The 26,382-nt window shown below is 34.3% G+C and overlaps 1 protein-coding gene across 6 annotated transcripts in view; it reads right to left on the bottom strand.

Annotated features, from left to right (window-relative positions):
* The window catches only part of LOC127868335 (putative ferric-chelate reductase 1), a 93,944-nt gene that overhangs the window by 41,410 nt on the left and 26,152 nt on the right, over positions 1-26,382 (bottom strand). For 5 of the 6 annotated variants that reach the window (XM_052409999.1, XM_052410000.1, XM_052410002.1 and 2 more), the window contains 8 exons: positions 13,102-13,293; positions 11,693-11,829; positions 9,922-10,019; positions 9,216-9,345; positions 4,709-4,891; positions 3,365-3,460; positions 1,367-1,553; positions 37-150 (listed from right to left, as the gene is read on the bottom strand). In XM_052409999.1, the coding sequence (XP_052265959.1) occupies positions 37-150; positions 1,367-1,553; positions 3,365-3,460; positions 4,709-4,891; positions 9,216-9,345; positions 9,922-10,019; positions 11,693-11,829; positions 13,102-13,293 (1,137 nt within the window). Of the gene's footprint in view, positions 1-36; positions 151-1,366; positions 1,554-3,364; positions 3,461-4,708; positions 4,892-9,215; positions 9,346-9,921; positions 10,020-11,692; positions 11,830-13,101; positions 13,294-18,314; positions 18,487-26,382 lie in introns of those variants that run through there. The other variant, XM_052410001.1, reaches the window with a different exon arrangement.

The following is a 26,382-nucleotide window of genomic DNA, read 5'->3' as shown; positions in this document are numbered from 1 at the left end:
CCTTGAAGAATGTACAGAATCTATAAGTCTACATACCATGCGCTTTAACAAGGTTTCCTCCTGTCCTAGAGCCCCCTATTTCCTGGATGCTCTGGAAGTCTGCCACCTGACTCGACACCAGCGGGCTGGCACTGTGTTTTATCAGGATGCCTGGATACCACAGAACAGAAGTCAAAAGAACTGTAAAGTTTTACTAAGATGTATTTGTAAAAGATGCTCTGATTTTAAGAAATAATATTTCTAATGTTGTGACTTAACTTCAAAAGTAATCCTCCATATTTAAAAAAATATTTTACCTAGTATTTTTTTAACCGATACGATGCTGCTTATGTTTATATTATTAGTATGTTTATCTCTGTGACATATTTGATTGTAAAAGATCTAGTGTTTAGATGATGTACACTGTGCAAGTCTGAATAAATATGTTTTGTCTTGTCTTGTATAGCATTTACCCATGTACTTAAATAGATAAATACTTTAAAGGAATTGTTCAAAGATTTTTAGTATTTGTCATTAAATGCCTTAACTTTAAAGATTTAACAAAATAAAAGAGCTCCATGTATGAAAAATAAATAAAACCTAAACAAACAAGATGTATTTGTGAAACACTATGTCCCCCATACATTTGACCTTTGACCTTGAAGGATGACCTTGACCTTTCACCACTCAAAATGTGCAGCCCCATGAGATACACATGCATGCCAAATATCAAGTTGCTATCAAACAAACCAACAAACCAACGGACAGTGCAAAAACAATATGTTCCCCAGTATAGACTTGGGGACATAAAAATGTTTATCTTCCGGCATCATTTGGTTTATCGGGCTATTGTATCAAGCTTTCAGCCACACCAAAATTTATATTGCATCTTAGATATTTCAGTTTATTAAAGCCATTAACATATTGACATATTTTTATGGAACAAAAGGAATATCCCAAATTATTTCATAATTTCCTGTTTCTAAAGATTCAGAATATAAATTCATCATTTTTAACAAGAATTTATCATCAATATTGTCAGTATAGGTCTATGAGAATTAATCATCAATATTGTCAGTATAGGTCTATGAGAATTAATCATCAATATTGTCAGTATAGGTCTATGAGAATTAATCATCAATATTGTCAGTATAGATCTATGAGAATTAATCATCAATATTGTTAGTATAGGTCTATGTCTTTAGTGCAAGGTTGCTCCTAAGTGAACACTGCTTTTTATATTCTTAATCTAACACAAAATGTTGGACAATATGTCAACCTGGGGAAGTCCCTTAAATATTATAATCTCAAAATAAGCCAAGACTTTCTATGAACCAACAACAACTCTGCAACCTATTGTAACTACCAGTATATTTCCAAGGTATACCTGACGATGCTGAACCAATGGCGTAAAACAAAGTAAAGTCGCTATTCAGGTCAAAGAATGTAGAGGCATCGCTAGCAGCTCGTTTTCTACGCCCGGTGTTGGATGGAGCGACCTTTTTTCTCTTGAAATTGCAGGTAATGACTCCATCTTTGGATGAAGTAGTGACATCAGATAAACCAAATTTTGGCTGAAAACAAGATCATTTTATAGAATTTAGGCCTAATTGAAATGTTTCAGTAGCCCTCTTCATGCCCAATTATTATTTTTGTTACTCAGTTGCAATTGCTGCACAAAGTGCCTGTATCATTTCCTTTTATTAGTAAGCATGACTGTGATCATACATTAACTCAATGACTGTAATATGAACATTTTTTTGGATTGTGTTGGATTTTTTTGCCTTTTCAACAGAATTTTAGTCATATCATGGTGGTCAAATAACTAAATTGGGCTAACTAGTAACAGACAACTGCCCTTCACGAGGTTAAGTAGGGAGAGAATAGCAGTGAAAAAGATTTGATAAATCACCACACAACTTATGTGGCAGAGCCGGAAATCCACCCCATACCAACTGAGCTAGACAGCCCTGTTTCATGCCTATCCACATGTGGAGAGTGAGAGTAATTACAGGTGAGAGACATAGCAGACAATTTAATAGTAAGCATCTTGGCACATTGTTATTATTTCTCAAAATCTTTGTTTAATATTGTATGAATGTCTATTTTGTAATGGGATATAAGTCTTAATTTTTCCCTACAATTCATACACCTTTGAAATGCATGAAAATATCTAATAATTTTCTTAATACATGTATATTGTTTAAACCACTGAGAACAAAGGGTATCATGTTTCAGCTTAAAACAGTATCCTTTAAAGTTTTCAAGATTTTTTTTACAAACAACAGAATTGTTTTAACAGCATTTTGAAATTGTTTCAAAAGGAATTTATTTTTAAACATAACATTTCATATATAGGATCTGGCACGAGTTGTCATATCATACCATATTTTATTAAACGAGTTTAGGCATTTTGTTAATAAGCAAGCCTTTGGCGAGCTTACAAACAAATTTCCTGGACAAGTTTAATAAAATATGGTATGATATGACAACGAGTGTCAGATGATTTTTATCCCATGCTTTTAAATGAGCAAATTAAACAAATATTTACGCAAACATAATGATAAATCCCGAATGATGTTTACATTTCGTGATGTCATTTGACGTTGCAACGTCATTTCAGCAAAATAGCAAAATGCGATTGGTAAACAAGAGATTGACAAGCAATATTGTCCCCTACCTGTGAAACTCCACCATTGTCAGTTTTTTTTTTTTTAATTTCTATATATATGTTGCCCTAGCAACCAGAATTCTTGACGTAGGAACAACATGAAATGATGTGCATAATCTCCATATTGCCATCTATCCATGTTTAAAGTTTCATGAAAAAATATGAAGAACTTTTAAAGTTATCGCATGATCCAGAAAAGTGTGACGGACAGACTGACAGACAGACAGAGCGCAAACCATAGGTCCCCTCCGGTTTCACCGGTAGGGGACAATAAACGAAATGTTGTATTACACATGTGTATTATAAAAAAATATGTAATGGTTATATTACATGAGAAACGGGGTATGGCATGTGATAAAATGATATATCATTAAAACATTATCTTTAAAAGTAGAAAGTAGACTAGCGTTTAAAAAATGAAAACAGTTGGGTTTAATTAGTGCAAACGAGATATTTACATAAACTTCTGGAAAGAATGATGACTTCTGGTTTCTAAATTATTAACAATGATAGCATCGATGATTTAAAAATGATATAGAAATACCTTTTTAACAACACCAACTAATTTATTTAATTTTCATTAAATGTTTAGAAAAAATTGTAAACTTGATAACTTTAGTGAAAGCCATAACAACAGCCACTGATTTAATTCTCTTTTTTTGCATGCTGTTTAATATATATGTTTATGTATTTCTTTATTAACAACAGGTTCACCTGATCCAAACGGCTGTTGGTGCGCCCTGAATTATAGGATAAGTACACGTCTACCTGACCACCATTGGAAACACACTCAAATACACTGTCATCACCCTGGCAATAACAGACATAAGGGATAAGCATGATGATTCCTATAAACAAAAACACAACATAGTTATGTATACTTGTCACAGTGAAAAATCCTATCTTAATGATCAGCTTCACATCAAAATCATTCAAATATAAAAGTTTAAGCAAGAGTTTAAGGTTAGTTGAAAACACAAAATATATATGCTAGAGCGGAATAATAGAGGAAGGGCCATAACCCCGCAAAAAATTGATGCAGGCAAATTTCCTTTATTGATAATCATCTTCACATTAAGGTAATTCAACTGTCAAAGTTTAAGCAAAGTCCACCCACACCCAGTAATTAAGGAGAAGTAAGAAACACAAGCTTAGGTAAGTACGTTTGCACATACAGACGTACATTTGACGTGCAATGCTCAGTGCCTCCAACTCAGTGATGGCATAAAATTCAAAAATTGAATGGTTGGATGGTTACAGATGATTCGAGACGTAAGACATGACAAGAGCTGTCAGATGAAATTGCCCTTTACTTGTTATTGTTTTTTCCTAAACCAAACTGTCAGATCAAGTAGATAGGTTATTTAAGCTTTCAAATAATTTAGTATTAATGTAATTTGAAACAAGAGGTGTGTTTGTCAGAAACACAATGCCCCACAATGCGCCACTTTGAATTTATTTATTTTTGATCTTTGACCTTGAAGGATGACCTTGAGCTTTCACCACTCAAAATGTGCAGCTCCATAAGAGACACAATCATGCATGTCAAATATCAAGTTGCTATCTTCAATATTGCAAAAGTTATGACCAAGTTAAAGTTTTGGGACACACACACATACGATGACAAGAAAGGCGAAACACAATATACCCCCGATCATTCAATCTCGGGGCATAAAAAGCTTTCACTGAATCCATAACTAGGTCTGGACATATAATAATATCTGACATTTATCTATGAAGTTTCATTACAATAACTCAATTTGTTACCAACAAATCAAGAAGAATCCCTTTTTGCCATTTTTAGTAACAGTAACCATGACCCAAACCATCCTATACACAATTCAAGTGTGTGGGGTGTGTCTAGGTACAAGGTTGATATGATGTTCAATGAAAATCGGAGTTGATGAGTTGTAAGCTAACTTTATGGCCTCTATGTATTACATGTTCATGTTTAAAGGAAAAGCTGATTCTGTCTTCGAAAAGTCTAGTTAAATAAGATGAGTGACAATGGACAAAAACTCTACAAAAACTCTTGAGAGCTTAAAAACTACAGCCAACCATCTTCTCATCTTTAGACAGTCCTATTGCGCAATATGCATTCTGAGGTCTTTTGCAGGCAAGGGAGAATAGTATGTCATCCCCAGTTTCCTTCCAGGTCAGCATGAATTCACAGTTGCCTCCCTTGCAGCCATCATGAAAGCAGCTGATAACTTTTCCACAATCTGTGGGACGAGTGATGGTCTGAAACACAAACATTTTTCTTCTCTGATGCATCATTAATCATTGTTAAGATATGCAGACATGACCATGTTTAATTGTTTGGAGTCAAAATAACAATTTTAAACTTTAACCATGTTGTTTTTGTTTGTTTTAAAGAACTGGTTAGTGTTATAACCAGATTTTTATTTTTATTGCAAAACAGAAACAGTATGAATGCGTGAATTACATCAGATATTAATAGATTTCACACCTCGGATAATTCAGTTTTATTTCGTTTAAACATTGGACCTTATTTTTTGTTAGAAACTTTATATTGGTCAATTGGTCTACTGACCCATATGTGAACCTAGAATAGATAAAGAGTGGAAACAAGCTTAAAGTTGAGGACAGGCACCATAGAACATACTCTCAACAGACACCATAGAACGTATGACGACAAAATCACTCATCACAATAACTAACATTCAAAAACTTTGTGCTCAGGTGAGCTTAAAATGCATGTTACAAAATTAAAGCTGAATGTAAGAGTCTCATTTCTCTTTTTAGCCTGCATTGTATGCATTAATCACTGGTCTTTCACAAAGCCCACATGGCCCTTTAAAAGTATACACATTTTTTCCAAGAATCTCCAATGCTTTCTGAGAAATCACACCATACAGTTATATGATACAATCTTTTAAAGTTATTTGATTTTTTTTCAGAAAGACAGAGGAAAGAACAATTGAAGGGAATGACAAAAACCTCAAACTCAATGTGCATACCAAGTTTCATGAAAATATTTTTAAATGTACTTCTCATCTATTGCAATAATTCATTTTTTGCCCATGGACAGACAAACATTATAATGAAAAGAAAAAGGCATTGACAATACAAACAAACAGAAAAAATAAAGCTGAATTTGTATATTAAGTTTCCAAATAAAATCTTTACAACTTTGTAAGTTATTATTAAAGTTTTGATCTATTTTTAACAACAGCCCTTTGACCTCTGGAGAAAAGTGTTTCAGCATTATCCTCAGTCTGCAAGTTTAGGTTTACCCTGTTTGATCCAATCATCTTTAGTACTCAATGAGAATTCACAAGAACCATTTTTGGTAAAGAATGAGCCTTGTTCTGAGAAAACTGGTCTTAATGCATGTGCGTAAAGTGTCATCCCATATTAGCCTGTGCAGTCCGCACAGGCTAATCAGGGTCGACACTTTCCGCCTGAACTTTATTTTCAGTAAGGAGGGACTTCCTCGAAACTAACAAGAGTACCGTCTTGCGGGTGCAGACCGCTCATCTATTTTTCTTTTTAAAGGTGTAGGGACCTATCTCAATTTCAATCACAAAGGCGGGAGGGGTGGAGTGGAGAGGGGTGTATAGTGTAGGGGTGTGGTCATTTATTACATTATCTTCCAATAATGCAAGAAAATGCAAAAAAAATTTGGGTGGGGGGGGGGGGGGGGAATTTTTGGGTGGGATTGTGGGACAGTATTTCAAAAATAAAATAATACAAATAAATATTTGTGTTTTTTAACCATGTTTGAAAAAACACGAGATGTGTTTGTCAGAAACACAATGCCCCCTATTGCGCCGAATTTTATTTTTTTACCTTTGACCTTGAAGGATTACCTTGACCTTGAAGGATGACCTAGTCCTTGAACTTCCATCATTCAAAATGTGCAGTTTCATGATAACGCCGCTTTGAAATGATTATTTTTGACCTTTGACCTTGAATGATGACCTTGACATTGAAGAATGACCTTGACCTTGAACTTCCACCACTCAAAATGTGCAGCTTCATGAGAACGCAGCTTTGAAATTTTTTATTATTTTTTTTACCTTTGACCTTGAAGGATGACCTTGATGATGACCTTGAAGGATGACCTTGACCTTGAACTTCCACCACTCAAAATGTGCAGCTTCATGAGAATGCCGCTATGAAATTTTTTCATTATTTTTTTTTACCTTGAAGGATGACCTTGACCTTCCACCACTCAAAATGTGCAGCTTCATGATAACGCCGCTTTGAATTAAAAAAAATACCTTTGACCTTGAAGGATGACCTTGACCTTGAAGAATGACCTTGACCTTGAACTTCCACCACTAAAAATGTGCAGCTTCATGAGAACGCCGCTTTGATTTTTTTTTTTACATTTGACCTTGAAGGATGACCTTGACCTTGAACTTCAACCACTCAAAATGTGCAGCTTCGTGAGAATGCCGCTTTGAATTTATTTTATTACCTTGAAGGATGACCTTGACCTTCCACCACTCAAAATGTGCAGCTCCATGAGATACACATGCATGCCAAATATCAAGTTGCAATCTTCAATATTCAAATAGTTATGGCCTATGTTAAAGTTTTCAGATGGACAGACGCCATATATTTGACATTTGACCTTGAAGGATGACCTTCACCTTCACCGTTCACCACTCAAAATGTTCAGATCCATGAGATACACATTCATGCCAAATATCAAGATACTATCTTCAATATTGAAAAAGTTATGGCCAATGTTAGTTTTCAGACAGACAGACACCATAAATTTGACATTTGACCTTGAAGGATGACCTTGACCTTTCACCACTCAAAATGTGCAGCTCCATGAGATACACATGCATGCCAAATATCAAGTTGCTATCTTAAAAAGTGAAAAAGTTATGGCCAATGTTTAAGTTTTTTTCGGACTGACAGACTGACGGACAGTTCAACTGCTATATGCCCCCCTACCGGGAGCATAAAAACATTATTTGGGGTGGGGGCATAGTGTGAGGGTGTGGTGGTCATTTATTACATGATCTTTAATTTAAAAAAAATAGTGGGGGGATTGAGGGGGGATTCGGGGGGGGGGGGGGGGGGGGGGGATGGTTTGGACGGAGTCGATTGTGGTATGTCAGGTAAGAGTTGTTTTGTCAAAGTATCAATCGAATCTAATCATAAATAAAGAAGTTATGGCAATTTTAGCAAAATTTAATAATTTGACCTTGAGAGTCAAGGTCAGTCAAAGGTCAAGGTCAAAATTCAACTTGCCATGTACAGTACCCTCATGATAGCATGAAAGTATTTAGAGTTTAAAAGCAATAGCCTAGATACTTTAGAAGTAAAGTGAATCTAAACACAAAATGTAACCATATATTCAAAGTTATCAAGTCAAAAAAGGGCCATAATTCCGTAAAAATGACAACCAGAGTTATGCAACTTGTCCTTTACTGTCCCCTTATGATAGTTTGCGAGTGTTCCAAGTATGAAAGCAATCTATGATACTTCAGGGATAAAGTGGACGAAAACACAAAACTTAACCAAATTTTCAAGTATAAAGGGCCCATAATTCCGTCAAAATGCCAATCAGAGTTACATAACTTTGCCTGCACAGTCCCCTTACGATAGTTAGTAAGTGTTGCAAGTATGAAAGCAATAGCTTTGATACTTTAGGAAAAAAAGTGGACCTAAACACAAAACTTAACCAAATTTTCAATTTTCTAAGTATAAAAAGGGCACATAATTCTGTCAAAATGCCTGTCAGAGTTACATAACTTTGCCTGCACAATCCCCTTATGATAGTTAGTAAGTGTTGCAAGTATGAAAGCAATAGCTTTGATACTTAGGGAATAAAATGGACCAACACACAAAACTTAACCAAAATTTTCAATTTTCTAAATAAAAGACGGGCACACAATTCTGTCAAAATGCAAGCCAGAGTTATCTAACTTTGCCTGCCCAGTCCCCTCATGATAGTAAGTAAGTGTACCTAGTTTGAATGCAATAGCATTGATACTTTATGAGAAAAGTGGACCTAAACGCAAAACTTAACCGGACGCCGACAACGACGCCGACGCCAAGGTGATGACAATAGCTCATAATTTTTTTTCAAAAAATAGATGAGCTAAAAATACCATAAAAGCGGAAAGTGTTGTCCCTGATTAGCCTGTGTGGACTGCACAGGCTAATCTGGGAGGACACTTTACGCACATGCATTATGCCCAGTTTTTTCAGAACACAACTCGAATGAACTAACAGAAGAACAGACACACATTACAGAGGGAGATTAGACCAGTAGTCCCCTTGAGTGAAACCAATTGGGAAATCATAACATAATTATGCATAATGAAACCTGAACAGCTTAATAAAACAAGAGCTGTGTTTCTGTTTGTGAAATCTTCAATATTGCAAAAGATATGACCAAGGTTTAAGTTTTGGGACAGAATGACAGGCATGATGACAAACAGACAGACAGGCCAAAAATAATATACCCCCGATCAATCAATCCAGGGCCATAAAAACTATTTTATCAAATTCAGTTGCAAATTATAATTTTGGGGAAATTCGTCTTGTAAAGCTTTTTTTAAATATTTAGCCCTACTCCTTCTGTGTATCCACTCGCTGTGGTTGTGGCAGCGGTATTGCATAAGGTCCCTGCACCAGCCAGGTAAGTCAATGTTGATGATTGTTGTTTGACCCAGTATGTTGCATAATTCTGTACCACTGTATACCTAAGAAGACGAAATAAACAACTTTATTTATACTTCTGTAATTTCACACCACCTTGTATAGCTTGGAGCTGAACATTCATAACAGGGCATTTTTAGTTATATTGTATAGTGATTGAAAAAGTATTTCCGTAAATATCAATTTTGACCAACATTTCTTGCAGTAATCATTATTGTGACCACATACTTGGTCGGTCACGTGATTGGCAAGGTGTCCACAAAGGGGGCATGCAAATGAAGCCATTTTAAAATTGGTTAAATATATTATTTTAAACACAGTTTACTTATAGATATTGCTTATCAACTGTATTCCATTTTATGGATATCCTGTTCTCTGCAAAATGTAACAAATTCTTTCCCAAACCCAGTAATCCAATTAGAATATGGCAAACTTAATGAGTCAAACCCTATGAAGTATTATGTAAAACAGAAAAATCTGAACAAGTATTTCCTAGGATAAGACATTCTTACAGACCAGGTGATAAAACAACAAGCCACTCAAAGAATATGGTGACTCTGGTATACTTCCTATAAACTTTGGAGGTATGGGAGGATAATAATGCCATCATGGTAACTTACACAAAAACTATGTTGCCAACATCAGAGTTTGGAGCCGTCCAATTGAGGTTTATGGACGATTTATCAACCTTTCCCGTATTAGCATGTGTGGCAGATGCCTTTAATAAATTCCAAAATAATAGTAATGCAAGTAATATACAAATTAATGTCAAGTAAAGGCATTCAAATTACATACCAACATTCGTTAACAAGACCCATTAAAACAAGAGCACCGCATAACCAGTGCCACGCTCGGCTATGGGTGCAGTTCTGAATAAATGAAAGCTTGTCAGAATTTATTTTTTTTAGGTCACAGTGACCTTGACCTTTGACCTAGAGACCCCAAAATGGGTGTGGCGTGTAGAACTCATCAAGGCACATCTACATATGAAGTTTCAAAGGTGGAAGCACTTTGATTTAAGAACCAATGTTAAGGTTTTAGCACGACGCGGCAGGCAGGGGTTTTTTTAAGAAAAGGGGGAAGACGCTGGGCGCTGGGTAAAAGGGGAAAATCGAGCGCGAAAGAGACATATTTGGGGAAAAAATAAAAACTGTTCATTTCAATGTCTATAACTCACCTAACAGACTTCAGGGTTTTTTTTAGAAAAAGAGGCATGTCTCTGACCTTTTTGTTCTTAAACACATGAACAAGTATGATATTAAAGTCAAAGTCCTTAAATAAAGTTGCAGGGGTAGATCAAATAATGGGAAATGTTTTCAACTGGGGCCGGGGAACGATGTCAATATTGTGATTTCAATTTCATGATGAATGAGTTGACGATTTAAATCTGCTACAGTATTGGAAGGGAAAGGTGAGACAGCTGCCGATTGTCTACTTTCACTTTCACAATAAAGTATTAATCGATGTTGATTACATGTACCTCCGAATCCTGCTGAGTTTCAACGGTTTTTGATGATTCATTCTTAAAAAATGCGTCAACGCAATTAATATTTTCCGAGTCCGAACGTTTTATTTTGTTCGTGTATGAACGCCAATTGTGAGACTTTTTTCTGTTTTAACGTTTATATCTTGGCTTTCACATAACCCGGATGAAAATTCGACTGGTTTCCGGTAATTAATTGACGAAACACCCTTCTCGCACAAGACCGGAATCCAGTAAAATAGTCACATGATTAATACGATTAGTTGCCCGGTTTCCATGACGTAATTTAAGAGCTATATATATAGAATCACTGGTATTCCCAGATTTGAGTGTTCGTCGGGAGAGAGAGAGAGAGAGAGCGAGATCGTTGTACATGGTACAAATTGGATAAGTGTCGACTTCCCAAAAGAAAAAAAAACATTTCTTTGAGGGTAAAATATTATACTTTGGTGAAAAATTATATTTTTAGAGGGGAAATGGTATTTTTAGGGGAAAATTTCTGGTAGGGGTAGACGCCGAATATCGGCGTCACTTTCTTAGTAAAAAAAAACCCCTGGCAGGTGACGTGAGACGACGAGCTGGCTATGACAATACCTTGGGTTTTGTCCGAAAACGCCGAGCTAAAAATGATTTTGAAAACAATGGTAAGTACCTGTTCTTATAATGATAAATGATAGTCAGTCCATGTTTAGAATTTACATTTTTTCATTCAACATAGTAAAAAGTATTGTCTGATATTTGCATATGATGTAGATTGTTTTAAATAAACTCATCCCATCCTGTAGGAGCATGGAAAACAGTTTGTGACACAGAGTATGTACAAATGTTGAAAGATTATTATATTGTTCTTGTTTTTTTTAATCTTTGACAGTTAATACTAAAACTTCAAAAGTGATACCATTAATTACCCTTTCGCATGGATTTCCCACACCAGTGGCTGTAGCAAATGATCCATACGTCGTGTAAGTTGATGAATCAGCAGCTGATCGAGCCTGTATCATGAATCCTCGGAACTGTGTGCTAGCTTCAAGGCCTTGTAATGTTACTGGAAGCCAAAAAAACATGTTATATAACAACCAAAACATAGACTGTTTCAACAGTTTGGTAACATTCTGCGTACCTAATTAAAATGTTGTTCTTCCTTCATCTCAAAATAAATATAAGTTGCTGAAATTTGGTATGTCTGTAAATTATTTTCCATCTTACTATTAAACGGCTTTTGCGCAATCAAGTAAAAAACAATTAACTTGATAAGTCATATGTAACAATAAGCATCTTGCTAAATTAAGTGCGGCTAAATCACTAATAACGTTTATTTCAGGCCATTTATGTTTTAATTGTCCATTACTTTCTTCCATGAACTTGTAGTTTTCTGTAAATAAAATGAGTCACAATAGTAAGTACTACACAAACAATTCAATGAAGTTATCGGCCTCATGGATACCTTGCTGTTGCCAATATATGGTTTAAAGGAAACAAAAACTTTTGATGCTAGCCAGTCCTAAGTCAGTGTAAAACCAGGCAACATTAGTATGATACATCAATCAGGCATTCGTTTTATTGAGCAACTCAATGACTCACGTGAAGATTGTCCCAATTGACCACTGACACTGAACTTTTACCCTTAAATGGGTTAGACAGAATATTTGAATGTGTTCCACTGACACTGAACTTTTACCCTTAAATGGGTTAGACAGAATATTTGAATGTGTTCCACTGACACTGAACTTTTACCCTTAAATGGGTTAGACAGAATATTTGAATGTGTTCCACTGACACTGAACTTTTACCCTTAAATGGGTTAGACAGAATATTTGAATGTGTTCCACTGACACTGAACTTTTACCCTATAATGGGTTAGACAGAATAATTGAACGTGTTCCACTGAAACTGAACTTTTACCTTTACCCTAAAATATGTTAAGACAGAATATTTGAATGTGTTTGTGCAATATTATACCAAACAATTTAGCAGACCCAAAATTTTCAATTTGAAGATTTCACAATACAAATATTCCCAATTATTGCAATATCAGGGTTGTTTTGCACTTAGTTTTCCCTATTGGGCCAGTATTGATACTCCTGCAAATTTGGGCACAGTGTTATTGAGCTATGTGTATAGAGGGCCAAACGGGGAACATTCACATGACTTCATATTTTTGTTAGACCAAATGTGGTTGCTATGCTGATCCTGTTCTCTACCCTGTAGGAGACTGTTCTCTTGTTTTGAGGTATTAAAATGCTATTATCAATCATAATATAGTCACAAGTTGTGGAACAACACCTGGGACTTACACTAACAATTATTAATTGAGTACCTTGAATTTGATCACATGGTGAATATGTATTTTTGGAGATAACAAGCTGGTACGGGTTGGCTGTTGTCTGTGCAGAAGGGGAGTGTTCTGGCGTCATTGAGCTGCATGAAGTGCTGGGGGGTATAGAACTATATCCCATGACCCCTGTCAATAATGTGAACACCAATACTGTCAACAAATCCATGCTCCAAACTGAAATAAACAATATAACCAATATAGCCTGTTAAACATAATCATCTTAAAACAAGCACTGTCTCCAGCAGAAGACATATGACCCCAAAAAACGCTTTTTTCGAAACCTAAAAGTATGTATGTTATTATTATCTTGTCAGATATAACACAATATATCAATATCTTTTAAAAGTATGCAATGATAAATGAATTTAGAATGTGTATTAAACACATCAGTTAGAACAAGTTACCAACATGTTTGATTTATATGAGCCTTGTTCTGAAAAAAAACTGGGCTTAATGCATGTGAGTAAAGTGTTGCCACAGGCTAATCAGGGATGACACTTTCTACTTTTATGGAATTTTTAATTCAAGGAAGTCCCTCATTACTGAAAATCACGTTTAAGCCGAAAGTGTCGTCCCTGATTAGCCTGTGCGAACTGCACAGGCTAATCTGGGATGACATTTTACGCAAATGCATTAAGCCCAGTTTTCTCAGAACACGACTCATATGATTTTGCAAAACATCAAGTCATATTTTCCTCTTCAGCAATAAGTGTCAATTCTAAATATCTGCTTTTTGAGTCACGGAATCAAGTACAAATCCTCAATCAAAAACTTACATTTCTACTTAAATAATTTCTCCATTTTTTTTTAATTTAACAAAATGTTATTTGAATCATTAATCCCTTTAATGAAAAGTAATATTGTCAAAGCATTTAAAACAAGAGCACCGTATAACGGGTGTCACGCTCGGCTACGGGTGCAGTTTTAAATAAATGAAAGCTTGTCAGATTTCTTTTCTTTTTTTGTAGAGGTCACAGTGGCCTTGACCTTTGACCTAGTGACCCCAAAATGGGTGTGGCGTGTAAAACTCCTCAAGGTGCATCTACATATTTAGTTTCAAAGTTGTAGGTGGAAGCACTTTGATTTTAAAGCCAATGTTAAGGTTTTAGCATGAAACGGAGGTCGGACAACACGACAAGCTGGCTATGCGGCATAGTCATTCATAAGATGAGATAAGCACAATATCATACAAAAACATTTTTGAATAGTTTATCACTGTTTTAATTATTATTTATGAATTTCTTTGAATTTACTTTTTAATGTTGTTTTTTTTTAATTTGTAAAGTTATTAATTTTCCCTTAAATTCCACAAATTTATTAAAAAATATATTTATTTTTTTTGCTTTCAAATATTATTAATATCATTGAGTTAAATTATTAAAATATCAATAAGTTTTGATAACATTTGCTTATTATATTATTAATAATGAAATAATGTGCAAGGAAAGTGCAATTCTGTTTTAATCAGTCTAAATTAGTTATTAGTAAAAAATAACATATCAATGACATCCAATAATTTGATAATAAACATATGAATGCATGAAACAAAAAATTGTTGACAGTTACAAAGTTTACTTATTTATCATATTTAACTGTTACAAGGAAAACAGTTTTGAAATTAATATAAATGTGATTTTACCATTTTTCAATTCACCAATTGACCCTATTTAATTGGATTAAAAACAACAAACAACTACAGTTCCACAACCCTGCCTAGGTTTACTCAAAATGAAATAAGGTGTATTCGAAATGGGTCTTGATTACACATTATTCTTTTTGCATTTGTGTTCCCAAAATGAGCAACAAGTATAAGATACTCAGTAAGATTTTGAGAATATTCCATATATTCCACTAGCACACCAACACAGCACTTACTAATGATTTATGTGCAATCCTTACACAGTTTAATTAAAAAAAAAAGGATTCTAAAACAAAAACAAACATACAAGCTGCTTCATAGATGAAGTTAATTAAAGACTTCATACACAATATAATCATTTTGATAATAAATGAAGATTAAACTTCTATTGTCATATATTATTGGAGGGGAAAATGTCTGCACTAAAACTAAAATGGGGAGGAAACGTCTGGGGAGGAAACGTCTTGGGGGGGTAAACGTCTAGGGAGGAAACGTCTGTGGGGGGAAACGTCCGGAAACCATTCAAAAGTAGCCCTGATATCCACATTTTGTTTTTTTCTTTCAAAATCGAGTCTTTATAATTATGCAATGAACAAAAGAAAATTTGACCAGTCAGATATTGTCCCTTCTTTGTCCATATAAAACAAAATGCACATTTGAATGCACAGTATCGACTAAAGGATGTATCTGTTAATATTCTATAAAGTTAATCATTAAATGTCACAATCAAATATCAATTATCAATATAATCGCTTCATTAATTTATAAATTGTATTTCAGGACGTGCTGGGTTTGCCATAATGCAGTTTTTGCAACATTTTCATGTCTTTAAAGACGACGAGAACAATTCTGACCACTTTATTCAATTGGAAGAATTTGTTTGGCGCTTAAGAAAAAAGATGTGAATGTATCCAATGTCAAAAGAACATTTTAAAATTACAAAGGAGGGATAAAACTTATAAACAGAACAGAATCTGTGCCTGTGTTGTCAATGTTACGTTATTGTCTTCAGCACAGTGATTCTTCTGATGGATGTTAACTGTTTTCAAAATTAATTGAATGTAACCTACTGTATGGAAAAAATGAAAATGCCTCATACATTACATCATCATATGAACTTTATCGGCTGATATCAAAGACAACCTTTAGTGACATCACAACTCTGTTTGATAGAGTACACATAGATGAGAATAATATTAAAACTATAAATAACGCAAGTACATTGATCATTTTATATGTAAAATATATACAATTCACTACGCATGCACACTTTGCATTCCTGTGTCTACCACGTGAAAATGATGATCAATCTACTTGCGTTATTTTTAGTTAACTTGTAGTTACCTGGTAGACATACCCAGTAAAATTTATTACCGAATATTCTGAAAATATGAAAACTTAAAAACATTTTTTCAAGTATTAAATGTTATATACCAGTCGTGATATTTTAATCAATATAAACTAGTGACTGTAAAAAATTCTGTATTTAAGAACTTTTCTTTTTTGGTTATGCGCGGTTGACAATCCCTTTAAATTGCATTATAACATGAACTCACCTATAACTAATTTGTGTTGCATAAAATTTAATGATAACTCAAAACAGTAGTATTGTATTCAATAATTTGGATCTGCATATTCTGATTGTTTAGTCAAAGTTATTCTGTTTTCAAAATACACTGTGTTATGGTTTTTTCACCGAAACCTTATAAGCATAATCAAATGGGTACTGGCTGACTATCTCCTGTTGTTGTGTAACACCCCTATCATTTATCAGTGAAGCACAGCTTCTGTAATTAATGGTGCCATTTCATGCTGAGAATCTAGCAGTACTTGGGAGATCAAAGGCGATCAAAAATGAGTGGATGTTCCGGGCAAACTCCTAAGCCTGTGACAATACCTCGGGTTTTCTCCAAAAACGCAGAGCTAAAAATAACACTTTGACTTACAAGGGCTGTCTCCATCGGAAGACATATGCCCCCGAAAAATGCTTTTTCGAAACCTAAAACGCAGATTTTGAAACCTATATGCGGACCCTAAATTCAAGGTCATGGTCAAAGGGGTCAAAATTTGTGTGCGTATGGAAAAGCCTTGTCCATAAACACATGCATACCAAATATGAAGGTTACATCTCACATAGAAGTTATGAGCATTTTTCGAAACCTAAACGTAAAAGTGTGACGGATGGACAGACAGACAGACAGACCGTGCAACTGCTATATGCCACCCTTCCGGGGGCATAAAAACCTTGAGTATAATTGACACTGTTCCTTTCTTTGGGCTCTTTTTAATTTTATTGTATGTATTGTTCTAGTTTCTCACCAGCTATGTGACATGTACCTTTCTCATACAAGACAGTTCTCTCTAACATTATAACTTTTGTGAACAGCTAAATCTTCCATTTGATAAGTGCGTCTGCCCTGTTCAAATGTGTACAAGAACTGAATGAGAGACCTCTGAAACCATTCAGATCCAGCCATGCCTTAAATATCGTGGCATTGATGAAGGAAATAATGCATAATTTGATTGTATAGGTCAATGCATTCATTAAAAAGTGTTTGATCTAGAAGGTCATACAGGTAAGGCCTTTGATTTAAATGTTAAGGGCATTACAGTGCACCATGAGTCTGTTAAAAAGGGCAAATTCGATTTATCTTTTGAACTCAAATCAATATGCCTTGTTATATTTTGTGACTGGCTAATTCATTTTTTACAAAACTTCGTGAATGCTTTTTTTTTCAACTAAATATTGTCAATATATGGATTTAGCAAAACTAAACACAACTTAGTTAAAAGCATATCCTTAACAATCAAACTAAAGGTAAAAGGACTAAAAAGGGGCACTGCAAAGGGCCATACTGATTTGCCCTAGAATAAACACTATTAAAGCTTCTACCGGGGTACATAAGGTCTGGATAAAAGAGCAATATACTAGTCTTAAAATATTTCTTAAGCTGACGGTGACAGAACTTCTTCAAACCAATTTTATGCAATCGGCTTTGCAAATAGTTGTTTATAATACACCCCTAAACTCTAACAACCACCACATCTGTGGCTGAAGGATTTATTTCCATTGATGTCAAATAAAAAACATTACCACTTTTGAATTATGAAAACAGTAGGCATATCTTCATTTAAATTTGTGTTGCCATTCAATTGTTTTATATTGGACATTAACAGCTGTAATTGGCATATCAATTATTGTATTTGGCTATATAACCATTCAGGATTTGTGCTGATAAAACTAAAAAAATGAACAAATAATAACTTAGAACTTCAACATTTTAATCATGCGTATAAAAAGTGGAATACAAACTGAAAATTACTGTTTTGTATAATACATCAAATATAGTATTTATAATACAAACTGAAAAAGCTGTATTTGATAAGACAACAAATATTACTTATAGTCAAGTGGTAGTCAATAGTACTAAATCTATTCACTAAGTTCTTCATTACTTTGATTTATTTTGTTTGCTTGTAATATAACAAAAATGAGGTGAACATTTCTATGCTTTATATACAAATAAGTAGAAAATGACATAAATCCATAACTTGCCTTTAAGTCTTGTTTTTCAATCCAAATCAGTAAAACAGAGTGTCTTTTAAAATGCAATTCTGATCTTCACGCCATAAAGTTGCAAAGTAGTAAATTAGCACCAGATAACAGCACTTTACAGTTACTGTCGGTATCATCATAAAGCGCTTCGGCATAATTCATATCATGTCAAGTGTGTTTGTTTTAATCCAATTTAAAAGTACGGTATCTGTCAAGCCAACCTATGAAGAGGTGTTACGGGTAATTTCAATGTAAACATTTGATTGAGCAAATCATAAATTTTCATAAAAAGCTCCATTTTATTTTTTTATAGAATTCTACTCCCTATTATTATGCAGATTTAAAATACTGTTGTTGTTTAGATTTAAATGAGGTAATTTGAGACGCAAAGCTGCAGTTAAGTCAATATATTTGACATTTTGCAATGTGAAATTATAATAAAGCTGATTGGTGTTCAACTTTCTTGTATTAGCACTGCACTGCAACCACAGTATTATACACGTACATTCCTGTAAAAGAAAATGTATATAATTCTTATCAACTGAGTTGATATTTTAAGCATGCTGATGCAATCGGTGCAAACCAAAGTTCTAAGAGTAAAATAGCCTACAAAATAGCCCACAATCCATTTGCTGTATTAATCCATTTATGTTTTAGAGTGGCGATGAAAAATTCAAGATTTCTACAACTCAGACTTCATCATGAGGTTGGCACTGCTGAAAACAACCTAGTAAGAACAATACAATATAGTCTAACTACAATATCCCTTCATGAACCACACATTTTCTTCTTACGAAAATTGTCTAAACATTGTGATGGTACTGCATCATCATAATGAATGCTTTTTTAAACCAACATCAACATGAGCATTGAAAAACATTTGTCAACTATCTTCCTATACATACATTACCTCTAGGTTTTGCATTTTACACTACATATACTATTCACATTTTAACCCATTTATGCCTAGTGGACTGTCCCATCCTTCTAAATTGGATCAATTAATTTCCAAAATTAGGGATGTCTAGTATATTTATTTCTATATTTATAATATTTCTTACAGAAATTCCTTTAAGCAAATAGCACAGACCCAGATGAGACGCCGCATCATGCGGTGTCTTATGATGCGGCTTCTCATCTGGGTCTACGCTGTTTGCAAAGGTCTTTTTTATAGACGCTAGGCATAAATGGGTTAAACCTCCATTATTGAAATAATTTAATAAACTGAATTTTAATAATAAAACTAAAACTACATGTTTTATTATTTAAATTATTCAGACTAACACAAACTAATAATAAGATAAACACAATTGTTTCATTTGCTTTCATGACAAGTTATTGGAGTATGTAATAATTAAATAGGTGGATACAAAAACATAATTTATTAAATGGTCACTTAGCCATTGGCAGAGCTAAAATGAGTGACATAATTATTTTGTTCGCACTTGCGTTTTATTATATGTTAGGGGGCGCATTAATTAAGGAGGGAGCATTTATCACTTTAAAGACCCTATGTTGTCACTTTAAAATGAGAGTATATGTTATAAATATATATCATCACCTGTAACATAAATCTATATCATTATCACCTGTAACATAAATCTATATTATCATCATCTCTCCCATAAATCTAGCCATTGCAAATCAACTTCTACCATGGAGAACTCATACGATCTTGATTGTACACTGGTAATGTAATGAATATATTCACATTTACCATAGCACTGGATGAGTATTTAGTAACAGCAAATAATGGATAACATAAATCATGTCACCATAACAACATATCAATATTTATATCCCCTTATTGATAACATCTACCAAAATGATGTATGATATCATTCCAAATATATCTATATGGCAGCCTTCTAGTGAGCTATTCTACATCCAGTAAAGATTAAATATCTCAGTGCACACATCTATAAATTGTGTTGTTAACATCCATAAATTGTGTGATGACTGATTTTATATTGCTTCTCAAAAATGACCAAACAGTCTAAAACCAATAATTGTGGTGTTACTGTGTTGTAAGCTATTAGATTAATGAGCAGCATAGTTTCATAATTACATTAACATATGACTGAATAACAGCAATGTGGTTTTTGTTATTCATAGCAAAAACATGCCTTTGTGACCAGATCAAGTTATGGCCTTAAATAACATTAAATTTGACTCTTTACCCATTTCAGCTATCAATTAAAGGCCAAAAGTTTTGATAAGATCTTTCCTAAACCTGAAAATGTCTGACACAAATAGCTAATAGCCAGTTAGATAATGGACAAAATTGCCAACTTACAAAGTTATACAACATAATTTATCATTACAGTCTTTTTCATAGTTTCCACTCACTGTCCAAAAGTTCTCATTGAATCTTTAGTTTAGGGCTATCAGAAACGCTTAATTAAGCATATTTGTATGCATACATTTGACAAAGGATGCTTGTCCCAAACCAATCAAAAAGTCCATGGGAAGCACGTTTTTTTGCATGACTGTGGAAGACTCAACAAAACATTGCATTGAATCAAGTTACATTCAATCTAACATTGGATTTACTTGTCTATTTTTTTTTATAATTAAAGCTGAACAGTGTTACATTGCATTACCTTCTTTGCACATGTTCAATTGAAAAAAACTCCATCCCATATTTGATTACAAACTTAACTCTGAAAAAAAATTGCCAATTTTTCTATTAAACAATTATAATTATGGCCAATATTGATGATGAATGTCTTTAAGTATTTGTATATCACATCCATCATGAATATTGGCCACAATCATTATTGTTTAAATAGAATTCATGATGATGTGGGATTATTAGATATTTATATACACTAGGAAATGGGTATGCATCCAGCTATATCCATACGGTGAAGTTTCTATGCATGATTTGGAAAATGACACAAATACAGCACTAAATGAAAATAAGCAAATATATGAGCATGGAACTTATTTATAACACAGTCTGTTTATACAGGATCTATCAATAAACAGATATGTCTTTAATTTAGAACGCATGTTTGTGGTTTTGACTAGATCATGTCAGTCATATAATTGTAAATCAAATTATCTCTTGCATGTTAATGAAAATGCACCATTTAGTACCATCTTTATTGAAGTGTTCATTGCTTCATCGTTAGTACATTACAACTTTACAACATTAATAACATTAGCATGGCACTAGTAATTACACTAGCTAATCAACATGACGCAAGCAATAAGCACTAAGCATGTTGAAAGGCACGACACTACTTGAAGTTAATCAAATGCGACATGACATTGTGCAGACATTCCCAATTGTATTTTTGGTCCACAGGACATTCGGTCCACAGGACTTAAAAAAGTTGCAGGACCGGACTGAGCTTCATAGGACCGAAACATCACATCACCAACTCAAATATATTGAGTGGTGTCGCCGTGGTGTAATGGATATGGTGTCTGCCTAGCGACCGGAAGGTCACGGGCTCGATCCCCACCGTGAGAGCGTTCTTTAGATCTCCCCCAAAGACACCAAGTATTGGTTCTAGGCCCAGGAAACGGACTCGAGAGCGTTTATATAAGCCTTAGGCTTTCGATGCAATCAAAATAAAATAAACAGGTTTAAACTAAATATATTGACATTTATTATGATAATTGGAAAAAATGTAATGGAAAAAACGCAACACAACACTGAACACTAACAAATCACAATAAACTTGCAATATTCTAAAGAAACAAGGACTGTTTGTAAAACATGCATGCCCCCCATATGGGCTGTCAGTTGTAGCAGGCAGTCAACTGACTTAAGGTGAAAATATAGGAAAAAATATAGGAATTTTTGCATCAAAATATAGGAGGTTTGGGCTTGTTTAGGGTTAAAATATAGGAATTTTATGGTAAAAAGTTATGTTCTAGAGATATGTAGAAAACTTCTTACTTACTTGTTTTCCGTCAATAATCATTAAATTCATGTTTTACTTAACAAAACAGTCCCTCATCTTCACCACCAAGGCAGATACGCTGATGCAGCAACACACTGTGGTCATCAATGTGGACACCTGAATTTTTTTAATTAAAATAGTTAACAATCAACAAAACACAAAACATTATTTAACATAGTTTTACAACCTAACAAAAGAGTGCAACATAACATTGATACTGAAATTATTAAAACCAAAAACATGAATCATATACATGTAGTTTCATATCATGGTATATAATATAAATTCTGTATTTTATGCACATTAAAATTTCTATACACTCTTCAATCAAACATTTAAAGGACATGAAAGGAACACCAAAACATCCTATATGATAAAATGTACATACACAATATAAGATTTTTCTGGCAGCTTCTGCATATAAATATATTTGAAAATGAACATCCAAAATAATTGATTGAACAAGATTGCACTGAGTTGTTAATACCAATTGTAAAACAATCCTATCTCATGGGTATCAGACACACAATGGTAGATGCATATCTTAAAAACAAGAATAAGATGCTATGGTAGACATGGCAAAATGATAATAAAACATCTCAATAATCAGCAGATATACCTTAAGTATACGGTACAAGATCATTCTCTCATCAGATACCAAAAATACATCAGAATGAGATCAATATATGAAGATAACTTAGAACTACTTAAAAGATAACGGTTAGAATTCTATAATAACTGTTCACCTTTGTAAGACCTGTTACAACTATCTGCTAGGATTTGTTCTCATTATGCACCTTTAAAATGGCTGTATTTTTCCTCATCAAAGGTAGAATTCTATAATAACTGTACACTTTTGTAAGACCATTACAACTATCTGCTAGGATTTGTTCTCACCTTTGAAATGGTTGTATTTTTCATCATCAAAGGTGTCCACATAGATATCACAATGGTGTACAACAGCACTCCTGCAAGATGATGATGCTTTGGAAGAGGAGGGACAGCTTTTTACACTGTAAATTAAAATATCTAACAGCAGTATTACTTCTTATAAGTATTTAAAAAAAGAGAGGACATTTTCAGAACAAAAAATAGGAAAAAAGTAAAAAATATAGGAAAATATAGGAAATATAGGAGGTTTTGAAAAATATGGGAAAATTCTCCAAAATATAGGAAAATATGGGAATATAGGAATCAGTTGACGGCCTGTTGTAGTGGCAACCATTGTGTGAATACCTTTTTTGTGACTGTGACCTTGACCTTTGAACTAGTGACCTGAAAATAGGGGTCATCTGCCAGTCATGATCAATGTACCTATGAAGTTTCATGATCCTAGGCCTAATAATTCTTGAGTTATCATCAGGAAACCATTTAACTGTTTTGAGTCACTGTGACCTTGACCTTTGACCTAGTGACTTGAAAAAATAGGGGTCATCTGCCAGTCATGATCAATGTATCTATGAAGTTTCATGATCCTAGGCGTAAGCATTCGTGAGTTATCATCCAGAAACCATTTTACTATTTCGAGTCAATGTGACCTTGACCTTTGATCTAGTGACCTGAAAATCAATTGGGGTCAACTGCCAGTCATTATCAATGTACCTATAAAGTTTCATGATCCTAGGCATAAGCATTCTTGAGTTATCATCCTGAAACCATTTTACTGTTTCAAGTCACTGTGACCTTGACCTTTGACCTAGTGACCTGAAAATCAACAGGGAACATCTGCCAGTCATGATCAATGTACCTATGAAGTTTCATGATCCTAGGCCTAAGCATTCTTGAGTTATCCTCCGGAAACCATTTTACTATTTGGAGTCACTGTGACCTTGACCTTTGACCTGAAAATCAATTGGGGTCATCTGCCAGTCATGATCAATGTACCTATAAAGTTTCATGATCCTAGGCCTAAGCGTTCTTGAGTTATCATTCGGAAACCATCTTGTGGATGAACCGACCCATGGACCGACATATGCAAAACAATATACCCACTCTTCTTCGAAGAGGGGCATAAAAATTTTCAAACCAAAAAAATAGTTTAAAACAAAGCAATTTCTCGATTGAAAATTCAATTATTGTATACTGGTGTGCAAATTGCTGTTTTCAGATACTAATCAGGACTTTTCCTTATTTAGCAGGGGTCTTATATAGGCCCCTTTCCCTAAGAGAAACGCCCCTTCCCCCAACTTAATTTCGTTGAAATCATGCAAATTTCCAATATGTTAAGTTTAGCTTGGAAATATTTTCCCCCATTCTCAGTTTCGTCGATATTTTCCCCGTTAAATTGAAGGCCATCCCTTTTCCCCACATTTAGAAAAAAAGCACTGCTGATAGTTTTAAGTGACTGTGACAGTGACTAAAGATTGTAAATAAATTATTTTTACACAAGAATCACATTTATTACATGTTAGGAATCAATTATATACCTAAATACCTAAAACAACAGAACACATGCTGGATATCAATAACAGAACTTATTTAAGTCAAAAAGAAAAGCTAAAAATTCTTCAAAACTTTGGTGAGTCTAATAAGTTAATAAGGTCGTGCTGCGACACAATCCAGATCCTCACATAATGCAGCCTCAAGTGCTGAAGTACATCATAACATAGGAAATACATACAAGTCCGTTCACTTTCTGATCTGGTGCTTTTCTCACTAACAACTCTCCAGATGCAATAATTGTTCATGATGAACACACATAACACACACATACAACAGCTAACACCACGCACTGGCACACACAAATATAAACGCAGACATACACGTGCACGCACAAATTTACACTTACCGCATGGTGGTGGTCAACGTGTCCCTATGTTTTGCAAGTTGCAAATAAATAAATCATAATATGTGTCTTGTTCTGTGAAAGCTGGTCATAATGAATGTGCGCAAAGTGTCGTCCCAGATTAGCCTGTGCAGTCCGCACAGGCTAATCAGGGACGACACTTTCCGCCTAAACTTGATTTTCAGGTAAGGAGGGACTTCCTTGAAACTTAAAATACCATAAAAGCGGAAAGTGTCGTCCCTGATAAGCCTGTGCGGACTGCACAGGCAAATCTGGGACAACACTTTACGCACATGAATAAAGCCCAGTTTTCTCAAAACAAGACACATATTTATTTTACAGGAATACATCTCTTTACGGAGGATTATAGCAGCACAACTAGCTTAGTCTACACCCAGTAAATTATTGTACACTTACCACAGTTGTCTCCCTGTATAATAATTTGCGCTAGAAAGCAAAATTCTTTTTGATTCTTTGTAATTTAATAAAGCAGTTTATGCATAGAAAGATTAACAAGAGTTCAGCTGTCGGAGACATATGCCCCCCAAACAGGGCTTAAAACTAGTGACCCCAATTTCAATAGAGGTCATCTACTGTCCAAGGCCAATGCATATGTGAATTATCAAGCCAATCGGTCAATTTGTTGACTAGTTATTGATCGGAAACAATTTTTACACTTATTGTGACAGTGAACATGACCTTATGACCCCAATTTCCATAGGAGTCATCTACTGTCCAAGGAAAATGCACATGTGAAAAATCAAATCAATGATGATGAGTTATTGATAGGAAATGATTTTCACAATTATTGTGACAGTGACCTTGATCTTTGACCAAGTGACCGTAATTTCAATAGCGTCATCTACTGTCGAAGGTCATTGCACATGTGAAGTATCAAGCCAATCTGTCAATTTGTTGATGAGTTATTGATTGGAAAAGATTTTCCCACTTATTGTGACAGTGACCTTGACCTTTGACCTTTGACCTAGTGACCCCAATTTCAATAGGGGTCATCTACTGTCCAATGCCGATGCACATGTGAAGTATCAAGCCGATTGGTCAATTCGTTGACAAGTTATTGATTGAAAAAGAACAGGTCTACCGACAGACAGAGCAACCAACATCCAGCAAAAACAATATTCCCCCTCTTCTTCAGAGAGGGGCATAATAAAGAATAAAGAAAATAGCCACATTAACATTTAAACAGAAATGATGCATTTGTCATTTACTTGCAAAAAAATAGGATTAACAAACATTTAGTAAATATGATAAGGAACTATACAAGCAATATTGATCTAACTGATGGAAAAAGATTAAAGACGAGAGGATGAAGCAGTTAGATTTATAATGTAACAAATGCAACAAA

This window comes from Dreissena polymorpha, chromosome 2, assembly GCF_020536995.1.
Source record: "Dreissena polymorpha isolate Duluth1 chromosome 2, UMN_Dpol_1.0, whole genome shotgun sequence".
NCBI lineage: Eukaryota > Metazoa > Mollusca > Bivalvia > Myida > Dreissenidae > Dreissena > Dreissena polymorpha.
This window is presented reverse-complemented; position numbering and strand designations above follow the sequence as displayed.